We start from the raw sequence: 26,923 nt of genomic DNA, 5'->3' as shown, positions 1-26,923 counted from the left end.
ATGTTAACCTCCTAAGGGGAGGGTTCCAGAAGAGTATATTCTTAAAGGGCATGGCCTAGGACAAGGCAGGACCTTTTTTTGCCTTGACTTCTCTGGTGGTATACCTCATATTCTACACCTGAAGAATGTTCTCTCTTCTTCCATTTGCTCCTCTCCAGTCCCTAGCCTTACTTGATGCTCCTGACTCAGCTCCACTAAGAACCTCCAGAGCTTCATACCATCCTCTCCTTGCTCTCTCCTCCCCTAGAAGTGTGGTTGTTGTACTGTGTGTGCCTGCCTGTATATATTGGTAAGTAGGCAGACAATCTGTGAGGGGCAGTAATCCCAAGAGGGCAGCCAAGGAGGCCCACAGAAAATTTGAGTGGACAAGGGAGAAGCATAAGCATATTTTGGCTTTCACTACAGTGCTTTGGGTCCAGAAGCCATGGGGGTTGAAAGATTACTATGTCTCCCAGTTTTTCACAGGTGGGCCACTGTGGCAAGTCACTGCTGGGGGTTTAGGCAGCAGCTGAATATACAGGGAGGAGGAAGGGAGGGAGAAAGGTGGCAGAGATGGAGAATGTGAGTAGTGGGGAGCCCATTTTGGGGGAGAATAGTAAGGGAAAGTTAAGGTACAGAGAGGCATATGATCCAGGTTTCTTCTGAGATATTTTCCCCACATCTAGCCAGAGAAAAGTGCTGTTTTTAACATGTTCTCAAAGACAGTGTCCCTCAGTGCAACTACCTCTTCCCCAGAGTGGGATTTTCATAGGGTCAAGGGATTGAGAAACTTGAGCCCTTTCAAAATGGTTCCCCTGCTCATAGTCTGTCCCTTTCATAGTCATGGGGACCTAAGAGCTTCATTTTGTGATTGAGAATGGTGAGACCAACCCTTTTCCTCTGCCAATGTCCAGTTACTTATCTTCCTTTCTTCCCTAAAGCCCTGATGTTGTCTTAAAGTTTCAAGAGATGAGGAGAGAGACCTGTGGGGAGTGCAGATGAGAAGCAAACATCTTGGCCAGATGTCTGGCCAGAAGGCCAGAAGTAGAAGGCCATTGATAGAGAAAGAAAACAATTACTGTTATTATTTGCCTATTGTTTGCTTGGCTCTGTTATATGGACTTGTGAGTATAAAAGGGAACTAGGAGGGAACAACAGCATGAAAGAACATAGTAAGGGAGCTGAGTGGGTGGTTAAGAAGAAGGCTAGAGGGAATGAAAGGCTAACATGGGTAGAGCCAGCTCATTGTGGGTGCTTCCTACAGAACCAAGAGAAGTTGGTTGTGGCTGGGTCACAAGGGGCCATTTCTAACTTGGGGGTGTTCCCAGTCCAGGATAATCTATAAGACTGGCTTAAGTTCAATTATTCCAGCACAAGAAAAGCTGTGACCTGGAGCAAGAGCCACTCCTTGTTCCTTGGACTGCCATCCTCTTCCATCCCCCATCCACCCCGGATGGCTCTAACCCAGACCCCGAGAAAGGGTCAGGCAGCTGTTCCAACTATTCCTGTAGGTGGGCCTCAGCATGGAAACTATGTGGAACTGTGGAAAGCCCAGAAGACTCTGTGGGAGATAAATGAAGATGAGAACAGAACCCTTTTTGGTAAACATAAAGTGTTTCCTTTAGTGCTGAGGTATGGGGGCCCAACTCGGGAATGTTAACCTTTCCCCAGGCAAGTCTTGCTGAAGGAGAGTGGCCACTTCCAGAAGGGACCCTGCCCATCATTCCAGTGGCCCAGGGAAGCATAGGAAGGGCACAGGAGCTTCCTTGAAACTAAATCCCTGCATAGAGCCACTGAGTTCCATTTTCCCCTCTTCTCTGCTGCAGAGGTCCAAGGGGATGTCCATAGACCATCCATTTCCCCCTAGTCTTAAAGTGTGGTGAGAGGTCTGGGGGGTGGATATGACTCCCTCTACCTCTCTCTGCCTCCCAAAGGCAGGGCAAAGCCCCTTGTGTTTTCACAGGAAGCTCAGATAAATCTTCTGCTGCCCAACAACCTGATCCTGTAGTCCTATGGCTCTATCCCCAGATGTGCTACACACATCCCTCACTGCCTGAGAACACTTTCTTAGTCAAGGACAAGTCTTATTTCTAAGCCCATCCTTCTGCCAGGCCTTCGGAAAATTGCTTATCAGAGAGATTTGCCACCAAAGTGGTCTGATTCTTCCCTCCACCTCAGGGGAGGGGTGGGCCTGGAAGCAGAGTCAGTCTTTTGTGTCTTCCATAGCAAGGGAAAATAAATCAGCAGAAGCTACTCTCTGTATGCCCCTCCTCATCACTGTGGGATGCCCAGTCCCACTCCTGCCAGCCTTGCCAGTCTGGGAGGGAACTCCTGTCCCCAGTGTGGCGGGCCCAGTTTGGAGCAAGCTGGAATTCCCCAGGGACAAAGCTCTGATTCACCAGCTGAGCCCTGACATAGCCACCCCCTCCAGATTCTTGGGGGGTCAGTAAACAGGGTGACAGCTCCCGCCTCCTAGCCTAGCTCAACTCTGCCTGCCCTCCCTGAGGGAGTCTGCTCAAAGCCTGTCAGAACTCTGCCTATGGCTCACCAGGCACTGGGTCTGGATTTGTGCTGAGGGATAATAATGGAGCTGCCCAATCCTGCCATGGAGTCCCCAGGCAGCACAGGTAGTGTCAGCTTCACGGGGATGCAGAGTGATTGAGTTGAGAGTTTTGCCCCAGAACCTGGCTGCTCCCTCATTTCCCTTTTAGTATGTGTGTGTAAGCTGTGGTTTTAATGGAATGCTTGGTTTTCTAAATTGTCTGAAGATTCTTGTGTGGGGAGGAAGTTTTGTGTTGTGTGGAAATCGTGGGGGGAAAGGGAGACTAGACAGACAGTCTCAACCACCAGCAGGACTGTGTTCTTTCCATAGAAGGCAAGCTGGCAGAGAGGCAGGTGGTGGGTTTCCCCAGGCTGGAGTGGAGAGGCTCAACTGAGATTTCTTCCTCCACACTCCATCTCCCTTCATCCCCAACTGCCCCCCATGGCTGGGTAGTCCTGCAATTGTGCTGGAGGTAGCTAACTTCTTAGGGCTATTTGGAATAGCACCATTCCCCCAAAACCCCACATTACCCCACAGGGCAAGCAAGTGATGAGCTCTAAGCTTGAGTGACCAAGGTAAGATTTTGGCAGGTTCCATGGCTGGTCCTCTTAGCTCTCCACTCTGGTCAGGGTCATTTGGAGATCAGGATCCAAAATGCTGCTTTAGCCCTTTCAAAATCCTTGGAAGATAAACAGTGCTTTTTAGGAGAATTTCCAGGCTTCCTGACTGTGGTAGGAAATGTGGTTGGGGAAGAGGAAGAGGGCTAGCCACTGAGTTTTTTTTTCCAGAGCCTGAGTAAAGTATGGGACCCTGAAATAGGAGCCTACAGCTCACCTTCAATGCAGTGGTTGTCAATATTTGGGCGATTCTGAGCAGCTCTTACTAATGCAAGGACTTCCAGGATCACATCCAGGCAGTGGTCCTAGCGGAATTTACAATAATAGGATAATACTAATAGTAGCCAGGAGTCATATGTGATCAACCTATACCAAGGGTGGACCTTGAAATGAACAGAGTTACCAAACTGTTCTTTATCTTACCCATAAACACATTCTGTAACAGCCCTTCTCTTCCCTTGTTTATATCTATCCCATCCTTGTCTTTCTGTAGACCAGGGTGTGGCACACTCCAGGGATCACAGGATGTCTGTGTTTTTGTCCAGGTTAGAGCTGCTGCCACCTCCCCTGTACCTTCTCAGAATGGTGCTGGGGTTTTCTGCCTAAGCCCACAGCTGCTCAATGGGTCTGTTGGTGCCATTGGAACCCTGGAATCATCAGCCATGAATCTGTGTTGGAACGAAATCAAGAAGAAGTCTCACAACCTCCGGTAAGTCCCACAAACAGGGACCCTGGGGATCTGTCTTGAACAGTGTTGGACTCCTTTTGCTGCTACTCCCCTCATTCTCCCCTAAGCCTATGTATCACCCTCTCATCAGCCTCACTGTCCCCTTTTCTCCCCTTTCCTTCCCTGACATTGGGGAAAGAGCCTTGGGTCAGAGGTCAGGAGACTTGGATTTTAGCCTCAGGTTTAAGTAGCTGGATTTTAGCCTCAGGTTTAAGTGGTTTGAGTTATCTGAACTTGAGCTTCCATTTGTTTGGGAAAAATAGGTGTAGGAATAATACCTGGCCTTACTACCTCACAGTGTTGTGACAAGGATTCAAATAAGATCTGAAAATACTCATGAAAGTTAAAGTCACTGATATACAAATGAGGGATATGATTACTCTTTCCTCTTCTTCTCATACTTGTTCTTCAGCTTGGTAGATCTCATCTGCCCTCTCTCTCATCCTTTCATTTTTCTATTCCCATCCATTGGTTATTAACCCACCTAGCACTCCACAAACTAAGGACAAATTAGTAAGAGCTGGAAGGCAATTTCTATGTTTTCCTCTTTTATGGGTATGCATACCCATGTGTGTATCCCCCACTCACACTTTTCTTCTCCATTCCCCATCATCAAAACCCAAACCCATAGCTTCTGGTGTACTCTGGTAGGGATGAGGCAGTGTGGAGAAGTTGAAAAATATAGGCTCTGGAATCAGATAAACCTAAGTTCAAATCATAACTCTATCAGTGACTTAACTGTGTGACCCTGAGTAAGTTACTTAACCTCTCTGGGCAATAGTAGTGCCTGTGGAGTAAAATTGCTCTGAGAATTAATAGAAGCAAAAATTTAGGTAAATAGATTAGTATGGGTGGTAGGGAGGCAATGAATCATTATTCTTGTCAGCTAAGGGGAATGGGCTTGATGGCTTCACACAGTCTAAGCTGGCTTCCAGCTTCCTACCATTTGGACCTCAGTTCATGGTTCATTGTGGAGGGAGGCAGACAGAGATAATTATACAGTGCATATGTTAAACCTTTGTTACTATTTTTCTTTGGGACCCTTGGAACTATTGTATTTGTATACATCCTTGTACATGTGTCTTTATTCAACCACCTTACTTGCCGTTCCCACTTACTGCATCTTCTTCTGCTCAGAGGGCAGGGTCTGAGAAGCCTCTGTGGATGTGCAGTTTAGCATGACTTGAGTTCCTCTAGGGCAAGAGGGCAAGGAGACAGCTGTTACCTCTAACACACTTGCTCAGTTTTCTGCCCTTCCCAGTCTGATGCAGAGCATACAACTTAATTAACTGATGTCCATAAGGTGACATGTTAAGCCACTTGAGTTTGGAACACCTCCCCACCTGTGGTCCCCACCATTGGTTTTAGCACTGAACTCCATGTGGAGGTACTGCTGTGGATGGGTAAGAGGGAGGGGCTCTGGACCTCCTCCTACTTCAGCCAGGGTAATTCCCCTTTAATATGTTTTATAGAGTAATGTTCTTCATAAGTATTTATTTGGGAAAAATGTTTTTCCACTTAAAAAGAAGACTGAAAACCACTGGTCTTACCCGTTATGTGCAGAGCTCGCCTAGAGGCCTTCTCAGACCACAGTGGAAAGCTTCAGATCCCTCTCCAAGAGATTATTGACTGGCTCAGCCAAAAGGATGAGGAATTGTCATCTCAGCTGCCCCTACAAGGGGATGTGGCCCTGGTGCAACAGGAGAAGGAGACACATGCGGTAGGTTAGAATTATGGAGGCCGTCAATCAGAGAAAGATAAATACCATATGATCTTATTTATATGTGGAATCTAATGAACAAAATAAACTAACAAACAAAATAGACACAGAGGCATGGATATATAGAACAGACTGACAGATCTCAAAGGGGAGGTGGAGGGAGGACTGGATGAAAGAAGGTGAAGAGATTACTAAAGAACATATATGCATAACTCATGGCCACAGGCAACAGTGTGAAGTCCAATGGGGAGTGAAGGGTGCTGGATGGAGGTGAGAAAAGGGGGGAAATAGGGGACATGTGTAATAGTCTCAACAATAAAAAATGGCAGTAAATATTGGGGAAAGTGTTAAACTGTAGGAGAAGGAGAAAAAGAAGAAGAAGGGGGATGGGGAGGGGAGGAGGTGGAGAGGAGAAGAAGGGAAGAAGAAGAAGGGAAGAAAAAGAAGGAGAAGGAGAAGGATTCACCGCATACAGGTGAATCTCAATTATATAAAAATCTATATGGGTGTTTATACATGTATACACACAGATAAAAACATAAGAAGGAACTATATAAAAATGTTCACAATGGTTAACAACTCTAGATGATGAAATTAGAGTTCTTTTTAATATTTTATACTTTTCTGAAATTTCTAAGATTTCTGTGACATACAATATCTCTATAATCAGAAAATAACAGAGATTTCTTAAAAACACATGCAAAATGCACTGGAAGAAGTGATAATTATGTAATATGAAAGAGATGTTAGCTAACACAGCAATGGCAACATATTGCAATATAAATGTATTAAATGAATATGTTGTATACCTTAAACTTACACAGTATTATATGTCAATTATATCTCAATTACAAATTCATACAGAATAGAATAAAATATAGCAAGAAAATAAATAAACTATAATTGTGTGCCACAGCATAGATGAATTTTAAAGACAGTGTGTGGATTGAAGAAAAAAACATACAAAAAGAGGATATATTGTATGATTCCATTTATATAAAGTTCAAAAATGGAAAAACTAATCAGTGGTATTACAGACAAAATAGTGGTTACCCACAGGAAGTGGGGGGATAGGTAAGATGAGATAGTGACCAGAAGAGGCCATGAGGGGGCCTTCTGGGATGCTAGTAAAGTTCTATTTCTTGATCTCAGTACTGGTTACAGAGATGGAATCACTTAATGGAAATTCATTGAACTGCACACTTTTGATTTTTGTACTTTTCTCTATGTATATTTCAACAAAAAATTAATTAAACTCTTTATGTAATCTGGCCCGTTCTGTTTTTGACTTCTCTAAGACCCTTATAGGGGATTTTTGAGTGTTCTCAAGGACCAAGATTTCCATCCCCCAAATCCTCATGATGTTCTCTACCCCGTGGCATAGAGAGACCCATTTCATACTACATAGATAGCCCATTGTCAAAGAGTTATTCTTTCTTTTGCTACAGGGAGGATTATAACTCTTTTTGTCTGGGTAGCCCAAAGGTACATGATAATGCCAAAAGATTAAGTTTACATTGAGGAGAAGAAAGGCTGTAAATTGGGGATTTGAAAGACTTTCTTTCCCTGTTGACTGTGTCGCTAAACTTCACAGGTCTTTATGGAAGATGTGAAGTCTCGGGGACCCTATATCTATTCTGTGCTGGAGTCAGCTCAGGCTTTTCTGTCCCAGCACCCATTTGAGGAAATAGAGGAGCCTTGTTTGGAGAGCAAAGGTAGGTGGCCTTCCTCTCTTCCCCCTTTTTGAACTATAAAGCACTAACTACCTTCCTGCCTTACCCAAACTCATTTTCTCAGCTGTTATCTAGGAGGATAATTTTCTCCTAGGAGTCCAAAGTTGGAAGGACAAAGAAAAATTGATATTTCTTGATATTTCAAGAAAATTGATATTTCAAAAATTGATATTTCTTGATATTTCAAGAAAAATCAAAGGTAAGAAAATTGATATTTCAAAAATTGATATTTCTTGATATTTCAAGAAAAATCAAAGGTAACAGAGCCTGGAGCAGGGTACACTGGCACATGGCCCAAAGCTGTATGCAGCTTGAGATCATCACGTGTGGTGTTCTAATGAGGCATGAAAAAGAAAAAAAAAAAAAAAACAATAGACTCAATCAAAGTAGTAGCATGTCCTTTTAAAACACCCCACTTGATTCCAACATAGAGACATGTAGCAATGCTCTAATAAACCAGCAAATAAAAAAACAACCCTTTTCAAAATCTGAAAAGTTAGGTAATGACATTTGAGAAGAAAATTGATTATGACTTTTTGTAACTGACCCTAGTGACTTCTGGCCCCTTCCCCTCAACAGAGTGGGCCATTCTAGGTCTAGGTTCCTATTACTCAGCTGGGATCCTTGGAGATTAGATGTGAATGGTTGTCTAGCAGCTCTCTTTTCTAGAAGAGTCAACTCTTTGAAATTGACTATGAATAGGGGTGGAAGGACCCTTCATTTGTTGAGCCCTTTGTCAATGCTGTTGACCCTCTCATTTACTTTGAGCTCCTCAATAAGAGTTTGGTACCCAATTTATTGTCCAATGGGCTTCATGTAGGACAAGCTTAAGAGAGACCAGGACAGTTCCAATTAGCTTAGAGTTTTAGGACTTTGAATCTAATTCTTACAGGAGGTCTGAGGGAGGAAGAGGAAACCTACAGTTTAGGAATCTAGGTGAAAAAGCTGGGCTAGTTATACTAACCTCTCCTGGGTTGATCCTTCAGGAAATGCATCCCTTCTTTTGATGGAAATAGGCAGCAGACACTAATGCAAAACCTCATTCCAGGGTCTTGTGAATAGGACTCTGGACTATTTGCCTCATTGTGCTTCTTAAAATATTTTATTCACTATTTACCTTGCCCATTTTTAAAGAATATGAGGAAACCCTCAGGATATAATAGACAGAAAACAAGAACATGATCTCTTAACTATAGTAGTGGATCTAAATACACACACACACACACACACACACACATGAGTATGAGTAAAACTAGAGAACTCTAAACAAATTGGTGGATTGCATCAATGTCAATATCCTGGTTGTGATAATATACCATAGTTTTTCAAGATGTTATCATTTGGGGAAACTGGGTAAAAGGGTACATGAGATCTCTGTATAATTTCTTAAAACTGCATGTGAATCTATAATAATTTAACTTAAAATAAAAAGTTTAATTTTTTTAAATACCTAAATGTGCAAAAGGATCTCCACCATGGGAAAATATGCATTTGTACAAATATATGCACAAATGCATGCACATGCACACAAACACATACACATGCACATCTTACAAAGGGCTGTCTTTGTCTCTTTCTTTTCCTGGGCTTCCCCTGCCTGGATGGCCATACCTGTTTTCCTGCCTGCCTTTGCAGATACCTCTCCCAGACAGCGGATTCAGAATGTTAGCCGCTTTGTGTGGAAGCAAGCGACAGTGGCCAGTGAACTATGGGAGAAGCTAACAGCCCGCTGTGTGGACCAGCACCACCACATTGAGCACACTCTGGAACAGCTGTTGGAGATCCAAGGGGCCATGGAAGAATTAAGCACTACTCTGACTCAGGCTGAGGGAGTCCGAGTCACTTGGGAGCCCATTGGGGATCTGTTCATTGATTCACTCCCTGACCACATCCAGGCTCTTAAGGTATGCATGACCCCTCTCCTGGCTACAGTCCACTCTGATGCCTGACACTCCTCCCTGACCCTGATAAATTTCCTGCTCCTGAGAGTTCACTGTTGACCAGGACTACCAGTTTATGTGCTGTATTTCAGTGCTGCTTCAGCTGGTGTCTTCTCTGTCCTTCTACTGTCTTCTCTTTCTCTGGTGTTTTCTGAGAGTAATAAAGGAAGAGGATAAATACAGTGGCCACTCACATCTTAGTCCTGTTGCCCTAATAGGCAAGCACCTAGGTTGTGCTGTTGAAACAAAATCTCTGAGTGAAGAGGGAAGAGTTGAAGTGAATGACTAATGGTTTCTCTTTTCTACTCTCTGTCCACTGTGGAACTTGGGCCCTGGTTCTAAAGCTATTCAAAGAAGAATTCTCCCCAATGAAAGATGGAGTGAAGTTGTTGAATGATCTGGCCCATCAGCTTGCCATTTCTGATGTGCACTTATCAATGGAGAATTCCCGGGCCCTGGAGCAGATAAATATCCGGTGGAAACAGCTGCAGGTAGAGAAGTCTGGAGTGAGCCATGGGGAAGAGCCTCAGTAAAACTAGGCTTGGGAGGAAATTCTCTAGGCTCAAAGGAAGAGAAGGGATATTGAAATGGGATCTACATAGGAGAAGAATTGTAGAGAATTTGGGGCCAAGGAACAGGCTTCTCAACCTCTATGGGAAGTGCTTGAAATGAAGATCTGAGAGGGACCTGTCTAAATATGGACACTTAGGGTACACAGGGACATATGAAGAGTGACTATGACCTGGAATTGGGAATCTCTGACCCTTGGGAGTCCTGTGGGAAGGTTAGTAGTTAGGTGTTGGTGGGAGGAGCTAGAACCAGAGAAGAATCAGCCTGTGAGGGAGTTCACAAAGATTCTTGGAAGCACCTGGAAACCCCAAACTAAATATGTAGAATGAATCCACTGACTTCCTACTTGTTCTTTCCTTAGGTGTCAGTTGGCGAGAGGCTTAAGCAGCTCCAGGATGCCCATAGGGACTTTGGGCCTGGGTCACAGCACTTCCTTTCCTGTACGTGAGACAAACTGGACTTTACTTAGCAGAGCCTCCACTTACCTTCCAGGAGAGTCTACTGTTCTCCCTTGGGGGTCTAGTAAGAGTCCAGTATACCTTGGCATTCCAGACACAGTAACGTTAAAGCAGTAGAGTACAGTGATTAAAAGGACAAACTCCCCAATCAGAGAGACCTGGGTCTGAGTCACAGCTCTTTGACTTAATAGCTGTGCAAGCTTAAAAAAAGAGCTTAGTCTTTCTGAACCTCAGTTTTACTATACATAAAAAGAAGTAAAAATATTACCTAGCTCACAGGGTTATGGAAATTAACCATTATTTTTTTCAACAATATTTATTGAGGGTGTACTGTGGACCAGATACTCTTCTAGGCACTGGGGCAACATCAATGAACAAAACAAAGTTTTTAGTCCTATAGAGCTTATATTCTCTTGAGGGAAGCCAGACCATAAACAAATAAGAAAAAGTATATAAGGTAAATTGATGACAAGTGCTATGGAAAGAAGTAAAGCAACTCAGGTATGAATAGGAAGTGATAGACTTAAGGGGGTCAGGCATTGAAATTCTGAATAGTGGTCAGAAAAGGCCTCACAGAGAGCATGAAAATGGTGAGGAAGCCTCACAGAGGCGAGGGAGTAAGCCATGTGCATATCTGAGGGAAGAGCATACAGGGGAAAGGGAACAGCAACTTCCAGAACTTTAAGTCAGGGACATGCCTAATGACCAGCAAGGAGGCTGGTATAGAAGAGAGCAAGAAAGGGAAAGAATGGAAGGTCAGAGTGATGGCAACAGTCTAGAGTACAGAGGGCCTTATAGGTTAGAGTAAGAATTTTGGATTTTATACTGAATGGAATGTAGAACCTTTGGAGGGGTTTGAGCAGAAGGATGACATGATCTCATTTAATGCTTCAACAGAAGAGTCAGAGTGTTGGGGGTTGAGAGTGGGAACAGAGAGACTTGTTAGCAAGCATATTTCAATAATCCAGGTGAGGGATTAAAGGGACTTAGACCAGGCTGGTAGCAGTGGAGACAGTGGCAATATACAGATATGAAAATTAGATATACATACAAAGCATTAAAAGAATATCTGACACATAGTAAGAACTCAATAAATGTTAATGTCAGTTGAAATTATGCTATTATGATAACTGACAGGTAGTTATACCTGCAGAGGGCTCTTGTACTCAGAGAAATGGTAATTAGGAGGTTACACAGGTAACTGAGCCTCTCCTGGAACATCCAGAAGGTAAAGACATGGAGCAGAGAGGGACATCCTTTAAAGCAGGGGTCCCCAACCCCAGGCCATGGACCAGTACTGCTTTGTAGCCTGTTAGGAACTGGGCTATACAGCAAGAGGTGAGTGGCAGGCTAGCAAGTGAAGTTCTGCTAGTATTACCACCTGAGCTCTGCCCTCTTGTCTCCTGTCTTCCCCCACACCCATCCGTGGAAAAATTGCCTTCCATAAAACCAGTCCCTGGTGTCCAAAAGGTTGGGGACCTCTGCTTTACAGAGTCTCTCACAATGTAGAAATGGGCAGTACCATTCCCTAATATCCCATAGGACTGAGTAGTTTGACTTCTTGCGGAAGGGCTTTGAGCCCCAGGAGGAATGTATACTCCACTTAATAAACACAGCAGTACCCCAGCTACCTGTAGCTGAGTGGGTAGAAATGCCAGCCTGATCAGGGAGAAGATTGTCAGGGTGGCTAAAGTCAAGTGTTCCTGTTCATGCCCTTGCCACATCTCTAGAATGTGAGGCTATCGTTGACAACCTCTTTTCTTTCCATTGCCCTGAGATCAGGGAGGGAAGTGTGCACATTAGTCTTTGCCCCACTCTTAGGGTCTGTTAAGAACTGCCAGGCAGATCCCCAATCCCCTTTGGGGCTTGACCTCTACTTGGGAAGACAGAGCAGGGGAGTCTCTAGGAGCCTGAAGAGCATTAGTAACCAGCTTCTTTCTCTTCTCTCTTACCAGCCTCTGTGCAGGTTCCCTGGGAAAGAGCAATTTCACCCAATAAAGTTCCCTACTACATCAAGTGAGTGAATCAGAAGCAGGTCAATCACCTGTTCACCCCTTCACTTACCTTTCTTTTTTCTACCTGTCCCTGTCATTCCTTCTCTGTTGGGATTCCTTCATGTGGTCTAATTTTTCCTCCTACTCATCTCAAGAGCTCAAGATTCTGCCTGGGTAAAGGTGAACCCTTGTGCTTTAGGATCTTCAGGGTTCACCCCTGGATCCTGCAACTCCTTGCAACCAACCTATCATTGGGTGCAGTGTGCTTGTGTGAGGGGGGTAAGGGGTGTTGTGGTCCCTGGTGCTATTGATGTTTTTGTTTGTAGCCACCAGGCTCAGACCACATGCTGGGATCATCCCAAGATGACAGAGTTGTACCAAACCCTGGGTAAGAATGCAGAATTCCTGTATAGGCTGGATATTCAGCTGCCTTTGTTGTATAAGAACAAAACGGAATTCCATTCAACAAGCAGGTGGGGATGAAAGTGAGTGCCTTGTCCTTCCTCCAGCAGCCTCCTTTCATTTCCCCTCTGCACCTCCCTCATCTGGAGGTTCTACATTACCCCTGGACCATTTTATCATTACATTAGGAAATTATGCTTATAGATGTGAACCACATCTGCTTTGGGAAACACTGTCCAAGGTGTAATGAATGAGACTCTCATGTGCCATATTTTTGGCTACTGAGACTCACCATTGGGTTGCAAATTTTATGCATGTTGATGTATATGAATTTAATTAATTTATTTTAACTGCTGTAGAGTGTTCCATTGTATATACTAGTTTCTCCACCCAGTCTACTGTTGATAGGCATTTGAGTTGTTTCCAGTTTGAGTTGGAGTTAATAAGAGCAGTGCTGCTGAAGAGCTCTTGTGAATGCCTTCTGGTACACATGCACGTTTTTCAGACTACAGGTCTAACATTATTTCAGTGTTATGACAAGCATTTTAAAAAGTGAAATAGACCAGGAAATATGAAAGTAAAACACATCTTTAGCAATATCATATTTGATATTAATTTTATGTTTTTAGTTTATCAAATCTAGATGGTATTGTTTCCTGAAATGTTTAATTCAGTTATTTATACATACTCCCATGAGTATATGTTAATTTAACCATGATATAAAATTAATTTCTCAGTTGGTCAGAAAACATTTGAAAACTGCTGATCTGGATATATAATTGGCTGGGTTGTAGCATAGCTGGATGTTCAATTTTATTAGGTAATACCATGGTGTGTTCCAAGGTGATTGTATCAATTTATACTTCCACTAGCAGTTGTTCATCCACCTCTTTGTTGACACTTGCTATTGTCACTTTTATCTTTGCCAGTCTAGTGGGTATATAATGGTATCTTGTTGCAGTTTTAATGTGCATTTTTCTGATCTGTGTGGGTCTCTTCATTCTTTGCAGCTGATCTGAACAATATTAAGTTCTCAGCCTACCGCACTGCTATGAAGCTACGCAGAGTCCAGAAGGCATTGCGCTGTAAGTCTGCCATCACACTTTCCTTATGGCTTCCCCCCACTCTTCTCTTCCTCTCTGTCAGCTGTTTCTCACTTTTATCGCACCTTGGCCAGGGTTGTTGATTGGCTTGGTGGGAACCCTCCAAAGGCTGGGATATGCTGGCTATGAACACCTGCTCTTTCCAGGGCCCTTCTGTTCTCCCCAAGCTCCAAACTTGTTTGAAAATTAACCCACAGCCATCCTCTTCCTTATCCTTCTTTCCTGCCCAACATGGAAAATCAAGCAACTGTTTTATGGCAGTAAGTATCCTAGCTTATATAACCCCTTCTTGGGGTTATTGGATGTAGCAGATCTGTTGAAGGATATATCCATGGTTAGGGGACAACATGGCTACAGATATAATGTGCCTCCCAGCTTTTCTCATAAACACTGTTTATTCAATGTTCCTGGCATATCTAGTTAGTCTGCTTCAAACATTAGAGGTAGTTATAAAGACCTCCTGAAGTATGTCACAATTACTCAAGCACATCCGAGCCTTAATAAGTGGTGACTAGATTTTCAGAACAAGATCCATGGGCAAACCTATTTGCAGTTGAAATATATGTAGACAGAGAAAATCAAAATGGGATTTCTTCACTAAACAGTAAACAAAGGAGGTGAGTTTACTCACATCCCACCATCTTCTTGAAGCTGATGTCAAAGAACATATGGGTATAGAAACATTTGGGGTTAATTTAGGGGACCTTTTGCTGTTTTCCCTGCTCCTTAGCAAAGGGCAAGCTTGTATCATACTTACAAATGGTTTGTCTGGAGGTTGAGTCAAATTTGGTGAAGCTGGTGGGCTTATCTCCTTGCCTAGAGCATGGGATTCTTCTTTTGGCTATATTTTCTCCCTCTCTCCTTTCTTTCCCAGTGGACCTGGTAACTTTAGCCACTGCCTTGGAGATCTTTAATGAGCATGATCTTCAGGCCAGTGAGCATGTGATGGACGTGGTGGAGGTCATTCACTGCCTGACTGCCTTATATGAACGGCTGGAGGAGGAAAGAGGCATCCTGGTCAACGTGCCACTCTGTGTGGACATGAGCCTCAACTGGCTCCTCAATGTATTTGATAGGTAAGGGCTTGCAGCCCTTGCAGCATCCAGGATGAAATTCAATAGGGCATCTGGAGTGGGCCTGGTAGGAAGGGATTGCTCCCATAGTGGACTTGGACTCAGCTTGGGGCATGATTGGCACAGAGCCCAGCTAAGGCCAACTCTAAGAGGGAAATGACTGCCAAGATGTTAACCCTTTACACACATTTATGTTTTCAATATCTTCTTTTAAACCTAGTGGTCGCAGTGGAAAGATGCGAGCATTGTCCTTTAAGACAGGCATTGCATGCCTGTGTGGCACAGAAGTAAAGGAAAAATTGCAATGTGAGTATAGCTTCAAAGTCTGGAAGTGGAGTAGGGTGGAGGGAGAGATGTGGTGGGAGGAGGGAGGGTATCAGACAAGCAGAAGGTAGGTCTTATGACTCAGCAGGGGGACTACTGAGGCTATCTTATAATACTTCCTGGTCTAGGCTATTGCAAAGAACCCACAATAGCCAAAGGCCAAGATGGGCCTAAGGCTTGTTTTCATTCCCAATGTCATTCCAGTGGGTTTGGTTTCTTCCAATCTGATGTAATTACTTTACCAGGATCTGAGTTACCATCCTGGGGTACCCATAGTCCAGACTTTCTCGTTTTATTTCCTATCACACTTAACCTTCTCCAGTCTGAAGCTCAAGCCATGTCACATTTTCTGTTGGAGACTTTTCATGTAATGTGCAATAATCCCTATCACTGGAAGATGAACAGTATGCAATTCTGTAGTTTTCAACCTCTCTGGTGCATAGTGCCTATGCTTTCCTCTCCATCCTTCATCTTTTGTACACCATTTTGTACTTTTCTACAGCAGTATCCTTAGTTGTCAAATGCTTACTGTGTGCTAATCACTGTGCTAAATGTGGTGAGTACTAAGTTCAATTAGACATGGTCTATGCCTTAAGTGGTTTATAGTCCAGAGGAGGAGACAGAAATACACAGAAAACAGTTTCTATAAAGTGTTAATTAGACTAATCAGAATGGCAAATGATATGTGCTATATCAGATCACAGAAGAGAAATGACAGTGGTCTGTCTGGGAATACTTTACAGGGAAGGAAACACATCAAAGCATGTTCATGGCTATGTTATTATTTACAAGGTTTGTCCAGAAAAAGTACAGCCATTGTTAATATAACGAGAACAGTCTGTGCAACATAGATGCAACTTGGCAGCCAAGGAGAGTAGACTGAAATGCACATGCTTGAACAATGACAACTTCACTGTATTAGTTAGTGAGGATGGTAGATGCCATTGAGTGAGCGTGTATACTGTGTGGTCATCACATTAAAAATGACTAAACACAACCTAACCCTACATCTACAAGAACTTGAGGAACAACAACAAAGACAGCCCAGAGCAAGCAGAAGGAAGGAAATAACCAAGATCAGAGCAGAATTAAATGACATAGAGACTAAAAGCACAATTCTAAAGATCAATGAATCCAAGAGTTGATTCTTTGAAAAGATAAACAAAATCGACAAACCTTTAAGCAGACTCATCAAGAAAAAAAGAGAGAAAACCCAAATAAACACAATCAGAAATGAAAGAGGAGAGATTACAACAGATACCACAGAAATACAAAGGATTGTAAGAAATTACTACAAAGAGCTGTATGCCAAGAAACTTGAAAACCTAGATGAAATGGACAAATTTCTAGACAAATATAACCTTCCAAAACTCAATAAAATGGAAGCAGAAAGCCTGAACAAACCAATAACAGCAAAAGAAATTGAAGCAGTAATCAAAAAACTCCCAACACACAAAAGCCCTGGACCAGATGGTTTCACAGGAGAATTCTACAAAGCATTTAAGGAAGAACTAACACCTATCCTTCACAGACTATTTCAAAAAATCCAAAAAGATGGAAGACTCCCAAACTCCTTTTATGAGGCCAACATCATCTTAATTCCAAAACCAGATAAAGACACAACAAAGAAAGAAAACTACAGGCCAATATCACTGATGAACATTGATGCTAAAATCCTCAACAAGATACTGGCAAACCGCATCCAACAGTACATTAAGAAGATCATACACCATGACTAAGTGGGATTCATTCCAGGTATGCAAGGATTGTACAACATACGCAAATCAGTAAATGTAATACATCACATAAACAAAAGCAAAGACAAAAACCACATGATCATATCAATAGATGCAGAAAAAGCATTTGATAAGGTACAGCACCCATTTACGATAAAAACACTCAGTAAAGTGGGAATAGAGGCAGCATTCCTCAACATAATAAAGGCCATATATGAGAAACCTACAGCCAACATTATACTCAATGGGCAAAAATTAAAGTCTTTTCCACTAAAAACAGGAACAAGACAAGGATGTCCACTTTCACCACTTCTATTCAATATAGTACTGGAAGTTCTAGCCACAGCAATCAGACAAGAAAAAGAAATAAAAGGAATCCAAATCAGAAAGGAGGAAACAAAACTGTCACTGTTTGCAGATGACATGATAGTGTACATAGAAAATCCTATACTCCACCAAAAAACTGCTTGACCTAATAAATGAATTTGGTAAAATAGCGGGATACAAAGTCAATATCCAGAAATCAAAGGCATTTCTGTACACCAACAATGAAACAGCAGAAGCAGAAATCAAGAAAAAAATCCCACTTGAAATAGCAAAAAGAAAAATAAAATACCTAGGAATAAACCTAACCAAAGAGGTAAAAGACCTGTATTCAGAAAATTACATAACACTGAGGAGAGAAATCAAGGAAGACACAAACAAATGGAAACATACACCGTGTTCATGGATTGGAAAAATTAATATCATTAAAATGTCCATACTACCAAAAGCAATTTACACATTCAATGCAATACCTATTAAAGTACCAATGGCATATTTCACAGACATAGAACAAACACTTCAACAATTTATATGGAACCATAAACGACCCCGAATAGATGCTGCAATTTTGAGAAAGAAGAGTAAGGTAGGAGGAATCACAATACCTGACACTAAACTATACTACAAGGCCACTGTAATCAAAACAGCCTGGTACTGGCATAAAAACAGGCACATAGACCAATGGAACAGAACAGAGAGCCCAGAAATAAACCCAAGCCTCTACGGTCATTTAATATTTGACAAAGGAAGCAGCAACATAAAATGGAATAAAAATAGCCTCTTCAACAAATGGTGTTGGGAGGACTGGACAGCTACGTGCAAAAAAAATGAAACTTGAGCACCAAATTACACCTTATACAAAAATAGATTCAAGGTGGATAAAAGACTTAAATATAAAGTGTGACACCATTAAAGTCCTAGAAGAGAACGTAGGTAGGAAAATCTCAGATATTTCACGCAGAAACTTTTTTACTGACTTGTCTCCTAGAGCAAGGGACATAAAGGAAAGAATAAACAAATGGGACCTCATCAAAATTAAAAGCTTTTGCACAGCTAAGGAAAACAGTATCAAAATAAAAAGAGAACCAACTGTATGGGAAAACATATTTGCTAATGATACCTCAAACAAGGGTTTAATCTCCAAAATATATAAAGAACTTACACGACTCCACTCTAAGAAGACAAGTAACCCAATTAAAAAATGGGCAAAGGACTTGAACAGACACTTCTCCAAGGAGGACATACAGAAAATCCAAAGACACATGAAGCGATGCTCAATATCGCTAGCCATCAGAGAGATGCAGATTAAAACCACAATGAGATACCACTTCACACCAGTCAGAATGGCCATCATAAACAAAGCAAGAAACAACAAGTGTTGGAGAGGCTGTGGAGAAAGGGGGTCCCTAGTGCACTGTTGGTGGGACTGCAGACTGGTACAACCATTATGGAAAGCAGTTTGGAACTTCCTCAGAAAACTAAAAATGGATCTGCCTTTTGACCCAGCAATTCCATTGCTGGGACTCTATCCTAAGAACACTAAAACACCAATACAAAAGAACCTTTGCACCCCGATGTTCATAGCAGCACAATTTACAATAGCTAGGTGCTGGAAGCAACCTAGATGCCCATGAGTAAATGAATGGATCAAAAAACTATGGTACATTTACACAATGGAATTCTATGCAGCAGAAAGAAAGAAGGAGCTCATACCCTTTGCAACAGCATGGATGGAGCTGGAAAGCATTATGCTAAGTGAAACAAGCCAGGCAGTGAAAGACAAATACCACATGATATCACCTTTAACAGGAATCTAAACAACAAAACAAAACAAACAAAAAAAAACCTAGCAAAATATAACCAAAGACACTGAAATAGGGGATAGTCTGACAGTGGCCAGAGGGGAGAGAAGAGGGAATTTCAGGGGGGAATGGGTAGGGATTACAGGAACAAATTTGGAGGACACATGGACAAAAACTAGGGGTGGGGGATAATGGGGGGAAGGGGGGAGGGTTGGGTGCGTGGGATGGAATGGGAGTAAGGGGGAGAAAACTGTACTTGAACAATGATTAAAAAAAATGACTAAACAAGTAGAGCAATGAATCTGCATTAAATTTTGCATGCAGCTTCAACATTCCTATGAGAAAACTATTCAGATGATTCAGAAAGCTGCAGCTGTGGGCAGTTGGTGATTGGCAGCTTTATCACAACAATGTGCCCATTCCATGCACTCTTTCTCATGCAGTTTTTTGGTGAAACACCAAATCACCCAGGTGACTCAGCCCAGCTACAGCCCAGATTTGGTGCCCTGTGACTTCTGGCTTTTCCCAAAACTAAAATTACTTTTGAAAGGGAAGATATTTCAGACCATTGATGAGATTCAGTAAAATATGACAGGGCAGCTAATGGCAATTGGGAGAATCGTGTAAGCTCCCAAGGTGCCTACTTTGAAGGGTACTGAGGTGTCATTGTCCTATGTACAATGTTTCTTGTATCTTGTATCTTCAGTAAATGTCTCTACTTTTCATATTACGTGGCTGGATACCTTCTGGACAGACCTCATATTTCTTTCAACATTCCTTTGACATGGGGTGGACAATGATTATTTATCTTCAATTTATAAGTAAGGAAACTGCAACGTAGAGAGGTTCATGACTTACATAAGGTTCTACAAGATAGTCAGTAATGGATCCACTACTAAAACCCAGGCCCTCTGTCTTCCATATTTGTGTGTTTCCTGAGCCTTAGGTGATGTATAAAGCACACAGACAATAATCTCTGGAGGAGGTTTTCTAAGGTTGAGGTTTTCTATCTGCCCTGGTGGGAGAGTTCCCACCAGGGCAGATATCACCCATATTCAAATATAAGTAAGTACCATAGCCTATTCCACAATCACTTAGAGATAATTCTTAGATGATCAAATGCTTTTAATTATCTCCTCTTTTTTGGGCTATCTGTGTCAGTTTATCTTTCCATTTGTGTGGATAATTGATAAAATACTATGGCATAAGCTAGGAGGGGATAAGGCAGACTAACTGTGACTCATGTTCAGGTAATCCTAATCCCATACCATTCATCTTCTTGAGAATCTGTTTTCCCAACCATGTCTGGCCCTGCTCTTACACAGTTTGTTCTCTGGCTTCCTCTCTCTATCCTCTCTTTTTGATGTTCTCCCTTCTGTATCTGTCTCACTTTTTCTCTCTGAACTCAGAGAATGCTCTTTTTAGAACTCTTAGGCTTCTAGAAGGTCAGGGATTGGCCTGTAGGTATTGTAGTTTCAAAAGTCTTTAGTTAAATCTATGTGGTCTTTCCCTGTCTTCTTTTTTTGCTCTTTCTCCCTGCACCATTGTCTGGCCATTCCTGCATCGGGGTTGGTCATGACTTATGGTGGGGCCAACAGACCTCTTCAGCCAAGTAGCCAACTCAGGCAGCCAGTGTGACCAGCGCCACCTTGGTGTCCTGCTTCATGAGGCCATTCAGGTGCCCCGTCAGCTGGGGGAAGTGGCAGCCTTTGGGGGCAGCAATGTGGAGCCCAGTGTCCGTAGTTGCTTCCGTTTTGTGAGTATGGACCTGGGTAGGGTGGAAGGGAGGGATAATGGGAAGAAGGGTGGGAAGAAGGGAGGGAGAACTAAGAGCTAGGCTTTTGATCTGAATTACACACACATAAGGGAGTTTGATGTGTAGAACAACAGGGCAAAGGGTCCTCTGGGTTTTTAGAGTCAGAGTCCTGCCAGAGAGAGTGCCAGCTCTACTAGGACAGGACAGAAGGTAGACACCTCTGGAGAATAGACCAACTGAAATCCTGTCAGTTCTCCTGTTCTTTCTGAGGGCTGCCATTCTGAGGACAAGATACTTTGGGCCTCAGCCATTGCTGTTGGACTTCTTGTTTCCCTAGAGCACTGGGAAGCCAGTCATTGAAGCTTCACAGTTTTTGGAATGGGTCAACTTGGAGCCCCAATCCATGGTGTGGCTAGCTGTTCTGCATCGGGTCACCATTGCTGAGCAAGTGAAACATCAGACCAAATGCTCTATCTGTAGGCAGTGCCCCATCAAGGGCTTCAGGTAGGTAAAACAATACCTGATGGAATGATAATAATTGTAAATAGGCTACATTGCAAATAAATCACATATCACAAAAAATGTATTACATAAGTACAGCTAATCTATTGTATGTTTTTACATATTGTTGTAATTCTATTGCAGAATGTTTAACTTTTTAAACAACCTTAAATATTTTCTTTTGTTTAGTTGTATTATGAAATATTCCAGACTTACAAAAATGTATAGAGAAGCCAAACGTGGTAGGTAAGGGAACAGCACAGAAGGGGAAGCAATTTGCTCATGGCTTCCCAGGGAGCATTAAGTAGAACCCAGAAAGCCTAGCATATTGACATAAGAACATCTGTGTACCAAATGGTATGCTTGCAAATGGTTCACAACTGACTGTCTATAAAGCAAGAAAAAAAACCCTAATTTGTAGCATTTGCTAATTCCCATGATGTAAATGCTCCCACTATGACCAATGTCTGGCTACCCACAGAAGGTTGGGAAGAGATATACGGTTGCACACTATTTATAGTTTATAGTACTTCTGCCATGCACACTAAATAGATGAAACAAGTTTTGAATATTTATTACTCCTGTTTTTAATATCATTTACTTAATTGTGAGCTTAGATAATTTATTTTTAAAATAATAGCTGTGACCTGGCTGGTGTGGCTCAGTGGATTGGCCTGTGGACCAAAAGTTTGCTGGTTCAATTCCCAGTCTGGCACATGCCTGCATTGCAGGCCAGGTCCCCAGTTGGGGATGTGAGAGAGGCAATGATTGATGTTTGTCTCGCACATCATGTTTCTCTCCCTCTTTCTCCCTCCTTTCTCCTCTCTCTAAAAATAAATAAATAAATAATCTTTAATAGTAATTTTAAAAATGGACACAGGAGACCCTTTAAAAAATAATAAAATAATGGCTGTATTTAACAACCAGCTTGGAAAATCCCTGAAATTTTAACAATTTGTTCTTGTGAGCTGTTTCGAGCCAGCTTTAGCAGCCCACAGTACATACCCACTGTCAAGCTTAAGAAATAAAATGTTATTACAATATGTTTGAAGTTCCACTGATTACATTCCGATCCTTCTCCTACAAGGTAATCACTATCCTGAAATTGGTTTTCATCATACAATGCTCAAAGTTTTTACTTTTTAAAGCACTAACATACCCTTTCTTCACAACCACCCTGCTTTTTATAAGGAAATGAGGCGGAGGTAGAATGTGACTTGCCCAAGTTCACATAGATGGTTAGTGCAGATCCAGGACCAGATGTTGGATCTTCTGATTTCTTTAAGTCTAGGCATTTTACCATTCTATATTCTACTAGGTCTGGGCAGCTCAGCCAGGCTTGGGAACAGGATCTGAAGGGCTAGTCTATATTGGGTAATAATAGAGTTCTTATTTAAAATCTTTTAAAAATAACTTTTAGCCAACTTTTCCAGGGCTGGTAGGATAAGTGGCCTTTGTATTGGAAAAGTAACTTCTCCAACATAGGTACTGGTACCTGTAAAACTGAACCCTTTGGGGCCATCCTTGCTTAGAAAGCTATTTGCTATTGTAAGTGATTTATACCTGCACCCCTTCCTTTTTAAAAAAAGATGGTGAGACAATGATATTTTCCACACTTCATGGAGATTTATGTTTACTAGAATAAGACTAATCATTTAGTAAAGACTCAGCTAGTGCTATATGTAGGAGGTTGAGCATATTATGGCTCCATGCCCCACCCCCTTCTAATGTTTGTCTATATTTGTATACGAAGGGAATAGCAAGTGACTATGGTCCATTGGATCCTCTGTCCTAACACCTCTCCTCTCCTTAAGGTACCGGAGTCTCAAACAATTTAACGTGGACATCTGTCAGACCTGCTTCTTGACAGGCAGGGCCAGCAAAGGCAACAAGCTGCACTACCCCATCATGGAGTATTACACCCCGGTACGGAGCCTCTGGGACAAGTAGGACAGGAAGAAAGCTCTCAGGTTCTGGGCCCTTGATCTACTTGGGCAAGCACTGGATAAATGTATTTTGATCTCCTGGGGAGCATTTTCTGAACAGTCCTGATGATTCACTGGTTTGAGGGATTCAGGCCTCTCTGTTCTTACAGCAGAGCTTCTCCCTTACCAGGGCCACAACTGGCTATAGCAGCCCAGGAACACTCTCAGCCATTTAAAATGCACTCACTATTTTCCTGCCAACAAGTTTCAGGAAAAAGAGAGTAGACAGTTTTGGGCAACAAGCCTTCTGTTGCTCCCTTGTTTTTCCTGCTTAGTTTCCTATATTGCTCCTATCACCTGGTCTTTACCTGCTATGTTATCATTGTTTCCATCCCTTTTAGTCAATGTCAAAGTTTTTCCTCAAAATAATTACTCAGTCTCTTGGGAGGAATGGTGTATGCTCTTACCCCCAATTCCACTTGGTTTTCATTGGAAACCATGTCCTTCATAGCCACCTGAGTCCAAATTGGTCAGCATCCCTGAACTCCAGCCACAGAATTTCTCCACAGGTACAGACTTAGCTGTCTGAGCTAACTCTGCCCCCCACAACTCCTTTATCCCATTTTGTCCCACAGGTATTCCCAAAGCCCAAAGCATATGCAGTTTTCTGCACTGCTTTCTACCACCCTACCTTCTCATCTTTCAACCTGTTTCCCCACAATCCATCCCTCCAAGTTATCATTCTCTTCTCTAAATTCTGATGGTACAAAAACATATACAACCTAGTGGAAGGAGAGATCTTGCCTTTTATTTTTCTTTCATTATCATTTTAAAGTAAATGTTATAAAAGTCATACACGGGAAACTGGCTCAAGATGCTAGACTGATAATCCTCTTCCTCCTGCTCATCTATGTCCCTATAATCTATGTAAATGATATATTTTTTAATGAACAAGTACATGCTCATTATAAATGATCCAAATGATATGGAGGTATTTAAAGTGTAAAATGAAAGTTCTCTCCCCTCAACCTGGTCTCCACCCTTCTGGTCCAACGTCTCAGAGGAAATCAGTGTTCCCAGCTTGGGATGTACCCTTTTGGAACTTTTTCCAGGACTGGGGTGTGGTAGGCATGAACAAGACTGGAAGACCAGTCACATTCCCTGCTTTAGTGGAGCAGCCACACCTACATCATTGTACCTCAAAGCCTTTAAAGTGAGTTCTACCCTGTTTCTCCTCAGACCACATCCAGTGAGAACATGAGGGACTTTGCCACAACCTTAAAGAACAAGTTCCGCTCAAAGCATTATTTCAGCAAACACCCTCAGCGAGGTTATTTGCCTGTGCAGTCAGTGCTGGAGGCTGACTACAATGAGACGTGAGTACCAGTGGCTGGACAGGGCTGTGGGCAACCTTGCTGAGCCTGGGTATGTGAAGGGACTGAGTGCCATGTGGGCTCAGAGAGCATTCCAGGGAAAACCCAACTAGTAAACCTGACTACTTCTTCTAGGCAGTTCAACTTGGGCCTGACTAGGAATTCGGCGCCACCACTAGACCCTGTGTATTCAGTCTCTGTATTCTGTTTCCATCAGTTCTTGCCCGTCTCACTAATTTTGGAAGGGGAATGGTAGTAGTGAAGAAACAGGCTGCCTTGCTACCCAGTCTTTAGTCCTCTGAGTCTTTGCTGCTTTCTTCTAGGCTGGCTTCTTCCCTGAGGTTACCACATGCTGACACACACTCCCGCATTGAGCATTTCGCCAGCAGGTACCACCAGGTTTGGGGGAGAGGAATTGTAAGGAGTCTCATGGGGAAGGGGTTTTCAATTGGGGCAAAGAGAAAGGTGTCAGGTCAGGGGGATATGCATAGTGGGGTATGTGGCAGCCACCAAGGCCCAACACTTAGGTATGGTTGGGGCAGCCCCTAAAACTGATGATTTTATTGTGGGATTAGAATCCTTGAGATGAAAACAAGCCCCCCCCCCCATCCTGTTTTCCCCTCTGTCCCTGCTCTTTTTTCCCAGGCTTGCTGAGATGGAAAGTCAAAATTGCTCCTTCTTTAATGACAGCCTGTCCCCAGATGACAGCATGTGAGTTTTCACAGCTGCTTCTTTTCCACAAATAGCTAGCTCTCTTTAGGACTCTTCTGCCACTATTTATTTGGGATGGGTATATCCTTAAGGGGAGGAGGGCTTGGTGATTAGGGTCTTTGATGCCTTAAGGAAAGAAGGCTGATTTCTGGGTATAGTATTTAGTAAGAGAAACAGTCTGCTTTCTATCAACTGAGCAGGGGAAATGATCTACTACCTCCCTGCCATCTGCCTAGATCCCTTTCTATTGCAAGATCCCATCTTTCTATGCTAAGTTTTGAGGGAAGAAGAATATGCTCTCATCTAATTTTGCAGAAATGAACCATTATCTTATGCTCATGATGCCAAAGCCCCAGCTAGTACCACAGCAACCCTAAGGAGACACCAGGGACTTGACTGAAGTATGTCCAGAGAGAATACCTGGTGCTATAGCCCCAAGAATGGACTCTTCATCTCTAGGGAGGTACCTAGCCTGCTCAGAAGGCCTAGGAGTTTCTAGCTACATGGATAAGTCAGGCCCTGACTGTGATTCAAGTAGGCAGTGATCCCTCTGGGGGTGGGGAAAGAAAGGGTAGGCAAGATAAAGGAATAGCACAAAATGAGGATTGTTCCCCAGGGGGCTTTAAGTAGAACCCAGAAGCCTCAGAATATTGAAAACCCTGTTTCCTAGTGCACCCAAACATGACCTCTGCCACCTGTGAATATTTCTGCCCCTCGTAAGTCTCTCTTTTCCCTCTCTACAAGACTTAGAAGTTAATTTTCCACCGTGCACCTCCTAAGGTCTGAGCTAGGAACTGAGAACACATGCCCTGAACTCTTTCTAGGATCAGTGACTGGCCATATCCTTTCCTCTTCCCACACCCATGCAGAGATGAGGACCAGTATCTGCTGCAGCACTCCAGCCCCATTACAGACCGGGAGCCAGGCTTTGGACAGCAGGCTTCATGCAACATGGCCACAGAAAGCAAGGGGAAGCTGGAGAAGATCCTGGCCCACTTAGAGGATGAGAACCGGTGGGTGTGGTGATGGCACAGATCTATGTGGGTTCTACAGTAAGACAGTTGAATTCAAGCGCTGGAAATTCCACATCCTAACTATGTGGCCTCAAACAAGTTATATTCTGTGATTTTCCATTTCCTCATCTGTAAAATGGGGATGATAGTAATAGTACCTCCCTCCTATGCACACTTGGGAAGATCATATGATCAGGCATATGTGTTACCCAGTGCCTGGCTTAAAGAAACTATTCAGTAATTCAGTAAGTACTAGTGATTCTAGTAATTAGCCGAATCCCTTTAATTCAACCCAAATATTTTGAAGTACCCACTAGATGCAAGCAGAAAGAATACAAACCCAGATAATATGGAAGAGTATATATGTCTCTTCCCTGAAGAAATTTTCAAGGTTGGTATGGAAAAGATACTTAGCACTTAGTAAAAATAATAAAAGAAGAGGAAGGTGACAATGCATAGCACATTTGAGGACATTTGAGGGAAAGTGAAGAAGCATTGATGGCAGCAGGGTCCTGAAGAGGGTCCAAGCCACTTTGAGGGCATGCAGTGGAATCTGTAGTATCCCTCAGAACAGTGCTTCTCAAACAGTAGTGAGCATAC

The 26,923-nt window shown here is 42.7% G+C and overlaps 1 protein-coding gene across 3 annotated transcripts in view; it reads left to right on the top strand.

The window, feature by feature from the left end:
• DRP2 (dystrophin related protein 2) overlaps positions 1-26,923 on the top strand; it is a 50,838-nt gene that overhangs the window by 14,573 nt on the left and 9,342 nt on the right. The window contains exons 1-19 of one of the 3 annotated variants that reach the window (XM_036016331.1): positions 1,749-2,606; positions 3,684-3,847; positions 5,429-5,585; positions 7,180-7,300; positions 8,954-9,222; positions 9,603-9,749; positions 10,190-10,268; positions 12,242-12,302; positions 12,607-12,668; positions 13,693-13,767; positions 14,660-14,861; positions 15,079-15,164; positions 20,643-20,800; positions 21,138-21,304; positions 23,116-23,227; positions 24,466-24,602; positions 24,923-24,988; positions 25,245-25,310; positions 26,180-26,323. In XM_036016331.1, coding sequence (XP_035872224.1) covers positions 3,801-3,847; positions 5,429-5,585; positions 7,180-7,300; positions 8,954-9,222; positions 9,603-9,749; positions 10,190-10,268; positions 12,242-12,302; positions 12,607-12,668; positions 13,693-13,767; positions 14,660-14,861; positions 15,079-15,164; positions 20,643-20,800; positions 21,138-21,304; positions 23,116-23,227; positions 24,466-24,602; positions 24,923-24,988; positions 25,245-25,310; positions 26,180-26,323 — 2,156 coding nt within the window. In that variant the 5' untranslated portion in view covers positions 1,749-2,606; positions 3,684-3,800. Of the gene's footprint in view, positions 1-1,748; positions 2,607-3,683; positions 3,848-5,428; positions 5,586-7,179; positions 7,301-8,953; positions 9,223-9,602; positions 9,750-10,189; positions 10,269-12,241; positions 12,303-12,606; positions 12,669-13,692; positions 13,768-14,659; positions 14,862-15,078; positions 15,165-20,642; positions 20,801-21,137; positions 21,305-23,115; positions 23,228-24,465; positions 24,603-24,922; positions 24,989-25,244; positions 25,311-26,179; positions 26,324-26,923 lie in introns of those variants that run through there. The other 2 variants (XM_028523262.2, XM_036016330.1) reach the window with 2 other exon arrangements.

This window comes from Phyllostomus discolor, chromosome X, assembly GCF_004126475.2.
Source record: "Phyllostomus discolor isolate MPI-MPIP mPhyDis1 chromosome X, mPhyDis1.pri.v3, whole genome shotgun sequence".
Taxonomy (NCBI): Eukaryota; Metazoa; Chordata; class Mammalia; order Chiroptera; family Phyllostomidae; genus Phyllostomus; species Phyllostomus discolor.
Note: the sequence above shows the minus strand (reverse complement) of the source record. Positions and strands in the feature narration are given on the sequence as shown.